This window comes from Pollicipes pollicipes, unplaced genomic scaffold, assembly GCF_011947565.3.
Source record: "Pollicipes pollicipes isolate AB1234 unplaced genomic scaffold, Ppol_2.1 Scaffold_6138;HRSCAF=7277_pilon_pilon_pilon, whole genome shotgun sequence".
NCBI classification, from domain to species: Eukaryota; Metazoa; Arthropoda; class Thecostraca; order Pollicipedomorpha; family Pollicipedidae; genus Pollicipes; species Pollicipes pollicipes.
The window spans coordinates 20607426-20619363 of record NW_023596818.1 but is presented as its reverse complement, the minus strand read 5'-3'; the positions used below and the strand labels follow the sequence as shown (position 1 = coordinate 20619363).

At 47.8% G+C, this 11938-nt stretch overlaps 2 protein-coding genes across 3 annotated transcripts in view; one reads left to right on the top strand and one right to left on the bottom strand.

The window, feature by feature from the left end:
• Positions 1-5637: 5637 nt before the first annotated feature.
• On the bottom strand, positions 5638-7134 carry LOC119105813 (procathepsin L). The gene has a single exon (XM_037229332.1). It carries the CDS (start codon positions 7007-7009, stop codon positions 5975-5977), a length of 1035 nt encoding a protein of 344 aa, XP_037085227.1. The 5' UTR covers positions 7010-7134; the 3' UTR covers positions 5638-5974.
• A 358-nt stretch (positions 7135-7492) lies between these two features.
• The window catches only part of LOC119105879 (peroxisomal targeting signal 1 receptor), a 41861-nt gene continuing 37415 nt past the window's right edge, over positions 7493-11938 (top strand). The window contains exons 1-4 of one of the 2 annotated variants that reach the window (XM_037229434.1): positions 7493-7529; positions 9973-10097; positions 10633-10717; positions 11601-11801. In XM_037229434.1, coding sequence (XP_037085329.1) covers positions 10015-10097; positions 10633-10717; positions 11601-11801 — 369 coding nt within the window. In that variant the 5' untranslated portion in view covers positions 7493-7529; positions 9973-10014. Of the gene's footprint in view, positions 7790-9972; positions 10098-10632; positions 10718-11600; positions 11802-11938 lie in introns of both variants that reach the window. The other variant, XM_037229435.1, reaches the window with a different exon arrangement.

The window sequence follows — 11938 nt, the reverse complement described above, 5'->3', positions numbered from 1 at the left end:
GAAGAGCAGATGAAGGGGGGAGGGGGTGTGTGTGAGAACAACTAGCAAAAGAAACAGTAAAACCACACTGGTGGGTTGTTGAGATGACTCATTTTGAGGGGGAGATCGTGCTTGGAGCTGGAGGAATCGCGTTTAGTTTAAGTGATAATAAACTTAGCCAAGCCCCTTAGAGGGCGTCGTCACTACCTTCCCACCACCACGCTTCGCTTCGCTTAAATTTCGCGGAACACTTTTGCTGTCTTCTGCCCACAGAGCCTGTAAAGTCACAAGTCAATTGCCGTCCTGCGAGAGCTGCGAGCGATGATGTCTCCTCCCCCGCCAGTTGCCGTCCTGCGAGAGCTGCGCGAGCGATGATGTCTCCTCCCCCGCCAGTTGCCGTCCTGCGGGAGCTGCGCGAGCGATGATGTCTCCTCCCCCGCCAGTTGCCGTCCTGCGAAAGCTGCGAGCGATGACGTCTCCTTCCCCGCCAGTTGCCGTCCTGCGAGAGCTACGCGAGCGATGATGTCTCCTCCCCCGCCAGTTGCCGTCCTGCGGGAGCTGCGCAAGCGATGATGTCTCCTCCCCCGCCAGTTGCCGTCCTGCGGGAGCTGCGAGCGATGATGTCTCCTCCCCCGCCAGTTGCGCCACTGCCTGATGCACTGTGTCCAGTCACTGTACTCTGGCAGTGCAGATAGGGCAAAGACTGCACAGTTGCCGAACTAGCCGGAGACAAAAAGGCGCTCGCGTATTATCTCGTTGATCGTCGTTGATTTTCGCATCAAGCACAACGCGGCGATAGCAATAGCTAGTGAGGTGAAACTTGTTCCTCGGCAGTGACAGCACGATCAGGGCAAGGAAACACCGGGCATTATTTAAAACCCTTCCTCAACTTTGCGAGCCTACCATGCGCCTGCACCTGAGCAAAAGAGTGAGCGAAGGGCAAGAAACATACGCCATATTGGTTAGATATCATGTTTCGTTTTACATTCGGTTGGCGCATGCAAATGGATCGACTGGTGGACCACATGGAGGTTTCACATTTTATCAGGAGGGCATCTTTAAGGAAGTCGCCACTATGTGGACATAAATGCACGTATTTCTTATCGTAAAAATAGCGTTTAATAGATGGGATGCACGGCGGCTGCTGCATACAGCATCGCGGTACGAAAGGATCTAAATAGAATGCCACGATGGCAAGCATAACCAATGCCACTAATGCTTTAGCGCTTTTGACAGCAGTTGCGCACTCGAAGGCAAGGTATCGGTAGAGCCAGCGCTTTGAATTAGCTTGAGCTCGGGCCTCAACCTTATCACTCACGCATACGTAGTCGGAAAACGCCTTGATGAGCATGTCTCACTGTCCGGCCTTTAACATCACATGCTTATTGTCTCCCATTTATCGCGTTCTGACACCCTGTTAAAGGCATTTCATTTACTGTCACTTTCCAGCCTGCTGGAGGCTTTGAGCCGGGATCCGGTCTAGCTTTTGCAGCACGTCTCGCGTCGAAAGGTCAGGAGCGCGCTGCGTACATCTGTCCGTTTCCTGGCGCGGTGCTGCAAGTGATGAAAATGCAGCGCTATGTGCATCTGTGCGGCTGTGCAACGGCTGGTTTCATTATCTGTGACGCATTAAGCCCGTTGAAAGCATCCTCTCTCGCCAACACATCAGTTCAGCACTTGACTACCGTTTGAATGCATGCTGGAAGCGCGTCATATGCATGCAAAGCAGCTCATAATGGATCCAGGGCGTCACAGCCCCGCCGTATTGCATTCATGACAGATGGGTGTGAAGTAAACGCAGGGCTCCCAACGCGCCAGAGCATTGCAAGCGCAATATGGTAGCCCACAGACGTTTTCCGTCGCATGCCAAAAAATGGCGCTGAATTTGTACTGAAAGTGGTTGTGACTGAATTTTGTAAAAGTCATGTGTGCAGTTGTGCACGCAAAGTTTAGTTGGTATTTAAATGCATAATAAGCACAAAGTGAGCGTCAAAGCGCTTGGGCGTGAGACATCGGTGATTTTGAAGGCTATCAAAGAAAGTTCTCAAATGCATCTCTGAGCGATAAGGAGCATTTAATTGAGCAAGGTACAGGCAGGACTACGTTTTTCATGATTGCCGAGGTAAAATTCACGGGCTGCCTGACTTGCACTGCTTAAATGCGCATCGATACCCATATGGTGGACTGGTCGGTGTTCAGAGAACAACAAACATCGTCAGCTGTGGGAAGTGATGATGGTGGAAAATTATATATATATATATATATATATATATATATATATATATACATGCATAGGTATAATCCAAATTAATAAAAAGGCGTGCATGATAAGGCAATCTTATTACAGAGACGCTTCCTTTAAAGAAACCAAAGATCATGCCGTATACTCAGCGTGGCTATGACAACAATTAAGGTATGCAGTACGCAAAGGTACTTATACAAGCAATTATACATGTGCCGGGTAGATGCTAATGCCATCCACATATTCCATGGGATTATTTTGCAAGAATTGCATCTTCACAGTCGATTGTCTGAGTGCGAGAGGTCTCCCGTCATATAACGACAGAATACCTTAAATGCTCATTTAACAAGAAATAATGGGATCCCCGTCTCCAGTAGATACGGCTTTTCAAATCATAAGTTTTTTCTTGTCAGTGCATTCGGGTATGATGGTGGTGTAATCAACCCCGGTAATCCGGTTGACTTCTCTGCATTTGCTGGTACAAAAGTCGAGCAGTATTTCATTGCACGGCATACATCTGCGCGAGTAGCACCACCGCTGGATTTGTCGGGGCCATTCCCTGGCACCGTTATTTATGTAAATATATGTAAGTGCATATATATATATATATATATATATATAATAATAATTTTAAAAAAAATTATAATAAAAAATTAATAAAATATAATAAAATATAATAAATATAAAATTAATTATAATAAAATTATAAATAAATTATATATTATTATATTATATAATTATATATATTATATAATTATATATATTATAGAATAATATAATTATATTATAAATAAATTATATAATAAAATTATAATAAAATATAAAAAATTATAATAAAAATTTATATATATATATATATATATATAAAATGTGCAACCAACAATTTCCAGTCTTCCTGGCACAGCTTATGAGGGCAAATTTGAGAAATCTGCAGTCCGCGATTTGCTTCATCAGCAAAGCTCTGCAAGCAAGTTTCTTTTGAAACAATGTGTTCGACGTCCGTATCGTACCAATGTCAAAGTTTCCAACGTGGCGTAAACGTGCCAGTCAGTCCATCAAACTACGCAGTTAGCTGCGGCAGTCAGCCCTGTCTTGAGCTGATCCAGATGCGGCCGTCGCCTGAGGAACTAGCCGGGTCATGCGTTTACCGTGCGATAGGCCTCCCGCGACATCCGAGCATTTATCTGCCGAGCCTGAGCCGGGTCTTCCCGGCCGTCTCCCGACGTCCCCAGCGCACCCCCGGCCCCTTCACGGCACGACATGTGTCGCGTGACTCGACGAGAGAGTGTTGATTTGGGGTTTGAAGTCATGCGCAGCAGCGGCAGTACCGAGGCCCTGCATACGCCGGCATACGCCGCTGGTCTGCCGGCACCAAAGCGTGTTTGTGTGCACTAACTGCGTTGAAAGAGATAAGAACTTCAGCACTAACCAGGAAATGTCGCTGGTGCTGAGACGACACAAGCTGGAAAAGGGGTGAGGTATCATGTAGATATTTAATTGATAGTCCCCATGAGTATATGGGCCGGTGAAGCTGCCGGCATCCGTTAAAAAATCGCATCGCTCATCTCTCACGTCTCATTTCAGACCCAGTCCTTGCTGTTCCCGAGTCCGAACAGTGCGTGGTAAGAGGACCTGGGTCCACCACGGCTCTGTGAAGGCAACGGCCAACTCTCAATGGGAATTTGGCGGTCCGCTTACGCCGCACACCCGCGGCCTGCAAGGAGACGCTGTAGCGGATGCCAGCTGCCCTTAAATCATGGCACATTTGGGAGAAAATATCTCCCACATTATGACCATGCAGGATAGTGGCCTTATTTCTAATCATGGAATGCGTATGCAAGGTGTTATACTACCTCATTTATTGTTTGAAATGGTTAATGCGAATGTTTTGTGAGCAGCAAGAGAACAAATCACAATGCCTGGCACAGTCCACCAAGCCCTCTGACGTGACCTGGCTTTGAGCGACCGCTGCCACCGCCCGCAGGCCGTCATAGTCAGGAACAAAAGGTGAGTGTCTAAAGCTATTCGAAACAACCCCACATCGCGTGGGGAAATCCGATAACAGGCAATCAAACCAACTGGGCTGCCAGACCAGATCTGTTATGGTGATCCATATCTCGTGGGTTGGAGACATGGCGTATCGTTTGGTGTTACCGGTTGTTACGCCGTTATGCACCAATTAGATGTCTCGTCACTACGTGCTGTGATGCCTCGCACATTAGTAGATCTTCATACATTGTAGTCTTAAGACTCAGAATTGACTTAACACGCGCCCGGGGGCCGGCTAGATACCCGTCGTTCGAGTGGGGGGGGGGGGGGGGATCAATTTGACCCCCGCGGAGATCTCGGGAACTAAAAAAGCTAGAGACACCAAATTTACAGGGTATGTTGACCTGTACGTAAACTCACTTAGGTCAAAGTTTCAAGTTCTCAGGTTATGACCTTCGGGTCAAAAAAGGTCAAACAAAGCCAAGCTCCAGATTGGTCTCCAAAGTGCCCCCAGAACCTAGATAACTGTTTCTAAGCAAAAGGTCACATTTTCATTCAAAGTCAGTGACCTCGTTTGACCTTTTGAAGGTCAAGGTGACCAAAATCATACAGGATTGATTTGAGTTTTGCATGTGACTAAGCGACATAGATTACGCTAGGCAGTATGCTCCTAAAGCAAAACGTTGACTTGGGTCATTTTAGGCCAATGACCTATTCTGACCTCTAGGAAGTACATGGCAGATGTATGATGTGGTTCCTATTATCATTAAACTCGAAATGAGCACCAGAAACTATCCCACACAGCGAGCCCTAGAGTAACAAAACAGGTTGGTTTTGACCCTGGTGTGACCTTCATACCTGACCTTAGGTCAATTTAATTTGCTCACTCAACTCTTGTGTTGCCTAAGAAAGCCTCTTAGAGATGTATGACTCCGTCTAACACTCCGTTGTTGGATCAGATTGAAGGATTCCCTAGAAATTGCCTTCGCTGAAACCGTGGCCTGACTTTGACCTGCCAGAGGTCAGCGACATTGCAAGGCACATTTAAATGTTTGATGCCAAACAATCCGCTATTCAATTGTTTATAGCTATGCAAAATTTGACGCGGCTACGCCGCGTAATTCGGAAACCATTCTGGAAAACCTTCAGGGGGTCAATTTACCCCTCACCCCACCCCACCCGAGCGCGTGTTAATGTAAGCCACGCGTGAAGCTCAAGGCATGTATTCCTTTGGTTGCATGCCAATATGGTAGTAGAGAAGAGTACAAAACTTCAGCACTGTTCACTTAACCCACATAATACGCCTATTTATGCATCCAGCATTTTGCTACGTAAAACCCGGTTGATATTGGCTCCGGCCCGAAGTCTGTTGTGGATGCCACGGATGTAGCTTTAACCGGTTCGAGGCCTGACAAACGACACCGAAATATCGTTTGGCACGTGTATTAATGTCGCACGTAAACATCACAAGAGTCGCTACAACATATTCGAAAATCCCGAGACAAAGCCTATCCTCGTATAGCCAGCCATGTACCGGAAGAGCACAGATTGGTTGCGTGCATGGCTTCATGTTTTCACACCGCACCTAATATACGTGCAACATTTTCGATGCGAGCGGAAATGAAAATGTGGACTGCACTCCAGCGGAGGTGCTGGTCATGAACTAGTGATTCACAAATAAACTAACACCCCTCAAGTGACTACCAAATCACTCTCACATTCGACATAAAGCGAGCCTGAAATTCGGCCGATTGGATGTCGTGATTACACAAGGGGCAGGCTGGCACTGGTCGCCACACCGCAGACGTTGTTCTCGTTGCGGGCGATCTTGATGTATCCCTTGTTTCCCCAACTGGGCGACCAGCTGTTCTTCACGAGCCAGAAGTCGCGGCCCTGGTCGTCCGTGCCGTAGCCAACGGCCAGCACGCCGTGGTCCAGCTGCGTGCTGGAGCAATTCGGATCGTCGTAGATGCCGTTGTGGTAGAACTGGAAGGACGACTGGCTGGCGTCGATGGCGATGGAGACGGGCCCGTGCACGGCCACGGCCTCCTTCAGAGCGTCCTCATCGCCGGCCGGCACGTCCATGTAGCCGACGTCGGTGGCGCCCACATCCGCCTTGTTGAAGCGGCAAGGCTCGTCCTCCCCCTGGTACGGGTACGACGCCTCCGTGTCGATCCCGCCGTTGGCTTTGACGTACTTGAATGCGTCGTCCATGAGGCCACCGTCGCAGCCGTCGTTGCCGAACGAGGTGCTGCAGTCCACCAGATTCTGCTCGCTCAGGGACACCAGCTGGCCGGTCTTGCGGAAGTGCTGACCCTCCAGCGACCCCGTCGACGAGAAGGCCCAACACGAGCCGCATTGACCCTGGTCCTTGACGGGTGTGACGGCGCCCTTGGTGCGCCAGTCCATGCTGTCCGGCAGCTGGATCTCGGATGCCAGCCGCAGGTGGGTGGCGCCCTGGCCGTGCACCTTCTTGTGCTGCTGGTACCCGTTCATCGTGGCCACGAACTCTTCCCCCAGCAGGTCAGCGAACTGGTTAATCTTCAGCGAGAAGCTGTGCTCGCCGCGCCGATGACGCTCGTTGTGCTCGTCGATCATCTTCTTGTTGGAGTGGAAGATGGAGAAGCGCAGGTTCTCCTCCTCCGGGGATCCATACGACTTGCCATGCTCCTGCTTGAACGACTCCCACTCTTCGAAAGACCTCAGGCTGTTAAGGCTGTGAAAATTGGAGCCCAGAGAGAAAAAACTGACGGCGCTCGCCATGTGAACGGCGAGCGCAAAAATCACACAGGCTTTCATTTTCACGGCAAGGTTGATCTGCTCCTGCAACAGTGCACAAGCTAACTTGCTGCTCGAGCAGATCGATGGGCCCCGGTACTCAACCCTCCGCCTCCAACCGTACACTGGTAGCCGCACCGGCTCCCAGCCCCTAGTTAACAATAACTGAAATGACCTTGGATACTGGGAACCCGCTGGGCAAACAGCTGACTACCCCATTGTGCGCATGCGCAGTAATCCTCTGAGATGCTAGGAGAGTAAACAACTTTGACCTTTGTATTTAAACTAATTTCACGTTCAGACCTCAAGTTTGTCATTAAGTAATGGTATGAAAGCCTAATGATTACTCAGAACTTTTCATGGTTTCAGTCAATTCCGTTTATATCTTATAGCTCACTGTACGTAAACAAATTAGTGGCGGCATTCTTTCAACGCTGTTGTGTTGATGGCGCATATCAGACAGTTCTGACGAATGGCTCGCGGCGAATCCCAGTGAATCTTAGTGGTCACATGAGTATATACGGAGGCAATAAAACACTGTGTATACCAAACCAATATTTTAACCCAGTATTGTGTCGTGGAATGCATTAAACATTCGACTGAAATTTGTTCATTGTGTGCTGGCAATCGCATATTTCAACATTGAATGAATGGATGTTTCGTTACAAGACATTTAGTCTCTTGCTGGAAGTTAGCATATATTGGAGGCTGAGCATCACTGTGGTGGGCGGTCCCGGTCTTTTGGCAAATAAGTATGACCCAATATTATATTCAGATATTAGTTTCTAATCAAAGCCATTGGTAAGCATAGCCTGTGAAGATTTTTGTCCCTGCATTACAATCAGGCAGCTCCAGTACCATACCACAACATTGGGATGCTTGTTTCAGCTGGTGTTTCTGATGGCCAGCTGCTAATTAGCCTGGTCATAAAGACAATGTTTTTTTGTGAACAGAATATGTAAATTGGTTACACATGTTTGTCACATAGTTGCCTGACAATAGAGCCTTAACCTTGTCACAACTTATTCCTGATTAGTCAGAGTGGGTGCCAATTTCATAAGGATTTCATGATAATTCATGGTTCTCTGCCATTCATAGCATGTCATTTCCAGGGAGCAGTGAATGATGTAACCACCCACCTATTGCTGCCAAACATCTGTGCTATGCTTCTAGATCCTGGGCTCAAACCAATGATACTTTATATGCTTACATCCAGGAGTACCTATGTAAGAAATATTGCATGAATAATTGGGTGTTCATTGGTGGAGAGTCCCAGAATTTTTATTTGTGCCCTGTGGTGTTACAAGAGTTGGCTAGTGTTATATCTGCAGTCAATTTATGTTTATGTTATATGTGCTGGGAGTTAAATCTATTTACAATGTGCCATGTAGTTATGTTCCTAAACATTGATAAACTTTGGCATATACTTTGTAAGTTTTATCACAAGGCATTTGGGTCATTGATTTACTTTGGTATATACTTTGTAAGTGTTCCCACAAGACATTTTGATTTTTTACTACTAACCATGGTCCTGAATCTAAAATCCTGACCTTGTCAGATCCGCTACCAGCTTCACAATGGGAATGAGAACACTGCATTGACTTTGACAGTTGAATAGCAATAGAATATAACTAGATCAAAGCTGTTATCAACTATACAGCTATCATAATCAAAACTTTTAAGTATCTAATGGAACAAAGTCTACCATAGTCATGCCTTAAAGTTTTCTTTGTGCTGTGTTAGTATGCTGCATGATTGTAATATTTATTTTTGGGGATATAGGTCATCTGAAGAGGATTGCATAGCATGCTCACTGTTGTCTTTAGCCTAGGTAGGTTTAATTCATCTGCATCACAGATGGAATAATTATTCAGACTTGCATACACATGTGATGTGTTAGCATGTATGCAGTGTTTTGGTTAAATAACTCTCTGGCCATGATCAGGTGTCACAGATTCCTGAGAAGGGCTGCATGATCCATGGCTATCAGCTTTGTATATGTCACAACCTGAGTGATCTCCCTGCAATTCCTGATATTCACACCAGGATATTTCTTAAATGTGAGCCTAGTGCTCTACCTACTGAACTGATCAGAGAAGGAGATATTTTGGCATTAGAACTTGATGTCACTTATGTCCTGGGTGCTTGGGATTTTCTACAGAATAGGGTGCTATATTGTGCTGATGTCTTTACTTGGTCTGCTGATAGGGCTTTGGCCAATGCCATGTGTGCTGACTCCCTGACCCTGCTGACATTCCAGTGTTGCTCTCTGTTGATGGTGGTTGCTTCATCCCATGCGAGTCAATGATTGCTGTCTGGCCATGCATGTTCTGCTACACCAGATTTCACAATCTTGCCTCAGATGGCTGCCTTTTTTAGCTCTTCCAGTCGGCCTGACAAAGGGCAACTTGCCTTCCCTTTGTAGGAGCTGCCACAGCTACATGGAATGTTGTATGTGCAGTTCATTGTGTGCTCCTTGTGTTAACCTTGGTTCAAATACCAGAAGCTCCAAGGAGACAATTTAGGTTGTGATACATACATGGCTGATGGCCAAGCATCATCCAGCCCTTCTTAGATTACATAACACCTGACAACAGCCAGAGAGATAACTAACCTGAACATTGTGTACATGGTAACAGCAAAGAATGATAGTCTGGAAAGTACATCTGTGATGCTAATTTTTTGTTGTCATCTTTCTGTAAAACTGTTTTTTATCTGTGTTTGAATATACCAACTAATCAGGTAGTTGGTGCTACTACTGCAATACCAAGAAGTGCAAGGAAGGGAAGGGAAGCAAGGAGTGGGCTGGTGTTCCTGGACACAGGCTTCTGCTAAAAGTGTAGGCTTTGACATGATGCACACTTTGTTGTAGGAGTTGTTGTAGGACTTTCAGTTCATGAATGTGAATGCACTTGTGTCTACCATTCTTTGCATTCATATGTCTAGTTGGTGGCTAGTTTCTTAATAATCTGATGATATTTCAGCAAAAATACATTGTCATAGCTACCAGGAGCAAGTCATTGAAGATGGCTATGCGCGATCTTCTAGAAGGAGAGTGTGGTGGTCCTAATGCTGTTGCGAAGCTTACATCTCATGTAACCAGGGACAGGTCAGATATATATATATATATATATATATATATATATATATATATATATATATATATATATATATATGTTTCACATTTCCATACATTAAAGGTTGCAGTATTTTCCCAATGTGTGTTTGTTTGCTCTCTCGCGACTCACCAGCATTGCAGATTGTGCTCATGTTGAAAAGTGTACCAATCATGTCTTCTGTATGTAGTTGTGATTCTTCTCTTTGTAGCATTGTTTCAGAAAACCATCTGTGTTGTGCTCTTTGTGCTCTTCTGTCACATGCTACAGGAATTAAGTAATTTTCAGTCAAAGAGTTAAAACAGCTGCAAGGCTAATGCGAGGAATACAGCTATACATTTAGGCATTAATGAATAATGTCAAGCTGTTTCAAGCTCTGAGGCTGATAGACCCATTTAATAGCTCTCAGAGGCATGCTGAGCGGGCTCCCCCTAGCGTCGGTCGCCGCGTAGGGTGGATGGCGCCCGCGCTGAGTGGCCGCCTGCGGCCGCAGCGGGGTGAGCGCCTGACTGGCTTCCTCACCCGCAGAGCCCACCGCCAGAACGAGCTGCGCCACCTGGCGGGGCCGGCCACCGCCTCGCCGCGCAGCCTGGTCGACGCCACCGACGACCAGGTGAGTGCTGGTCCAGGCCACGGCGGTGGTAGCTCGCCGGTCCGGGCTGAGCGTGCTGACCCTGACGACCTCTCCGACCTCTCTTGGATGATGACTTCTTTGAACCCTGTGGGATGGGATTTGAACCCTCATGGGAGGAACCTTTCTGACCCCTGGATGGCCATCTCTCTGATATCTCTGGGCTGGCGACCTCTCTGACCTCTGGGATGGCGACCTTTCTAACCGTTGTGAGATGACGACCTCTCTAAAATGACGACCTTTCTGACCTCTGGGATGACGACCTCTGATCCATCCGAGATGACGACCTCTGATCTGTCTTGGCTGACGACCTCTCTGATCTATGTGGGATGATGCCCCTGACCTATCTGTAATGACGGCCACTCTGACCTTCCTGGGATGACGACCAATCTGGCCTCTCTGCGATGACGGCCTCTTTAACCTCTGAGATGACTACTTCTGACCTCATTGGGATGTTGACCTCTGACGTTGGGATGACGACCTCTGACCTCTGGAATAATGTCCTCTACGGCATTTCTGGGATGTTGACCTTTCTGAGCTCTCTGGGATGACAACCTCTCTGACCTCTTGGATCGCGACCTCTGCCCTCTTTGGATGATGACCAATCTAACCTCTTTGGGATGATGATCTCTCTGACCTCTCTGAGATCACGAAAGGGTGACCTCTCGGGGATGACAACATCTTTGATGTTTCCGGGAGCATGACCTGTGGAATCGCGATCTTTTGACCTGTCTTGGATCACGATCTCTCTGACCTGTCTGGGATCACGAACAGGTTGACGCCTTCGCTAAATAAGGCGCTGGCGGCCCCCGTTTGGCCTGTAGACACATGCAAGCATCAGATATCATAGGCGTGCCGACCACAGGTGGTGCAGGAATTCCTACGTGAAGCGTCGCGGCCCGAGACGCGCGGTCCGACCTCGTTTCGGATGAGCTCGCTGCTGCAAGAGATGCGTGAAATCGAGCGGGGCAGCTCGCGGCGGCCGGTAACGGCGCCAAACGTGGCGCACCTGGCCGCCGAGCCGGCCGTCTGGGCCGAACAGTTCAGCACCGTACAGCGACAGCAGGTGAGGCCCAGCACGGGCAGGTGGCGAGGCGTGTTATCGGCAGCGTGAAACTCAGCTCCGTCCACCCTCGAAGCAGGGCGCATCTCCGGCCACGGTCGGCCGGTGAGACTCAGCCCCCCTCCCCTCCATTCCCAGCA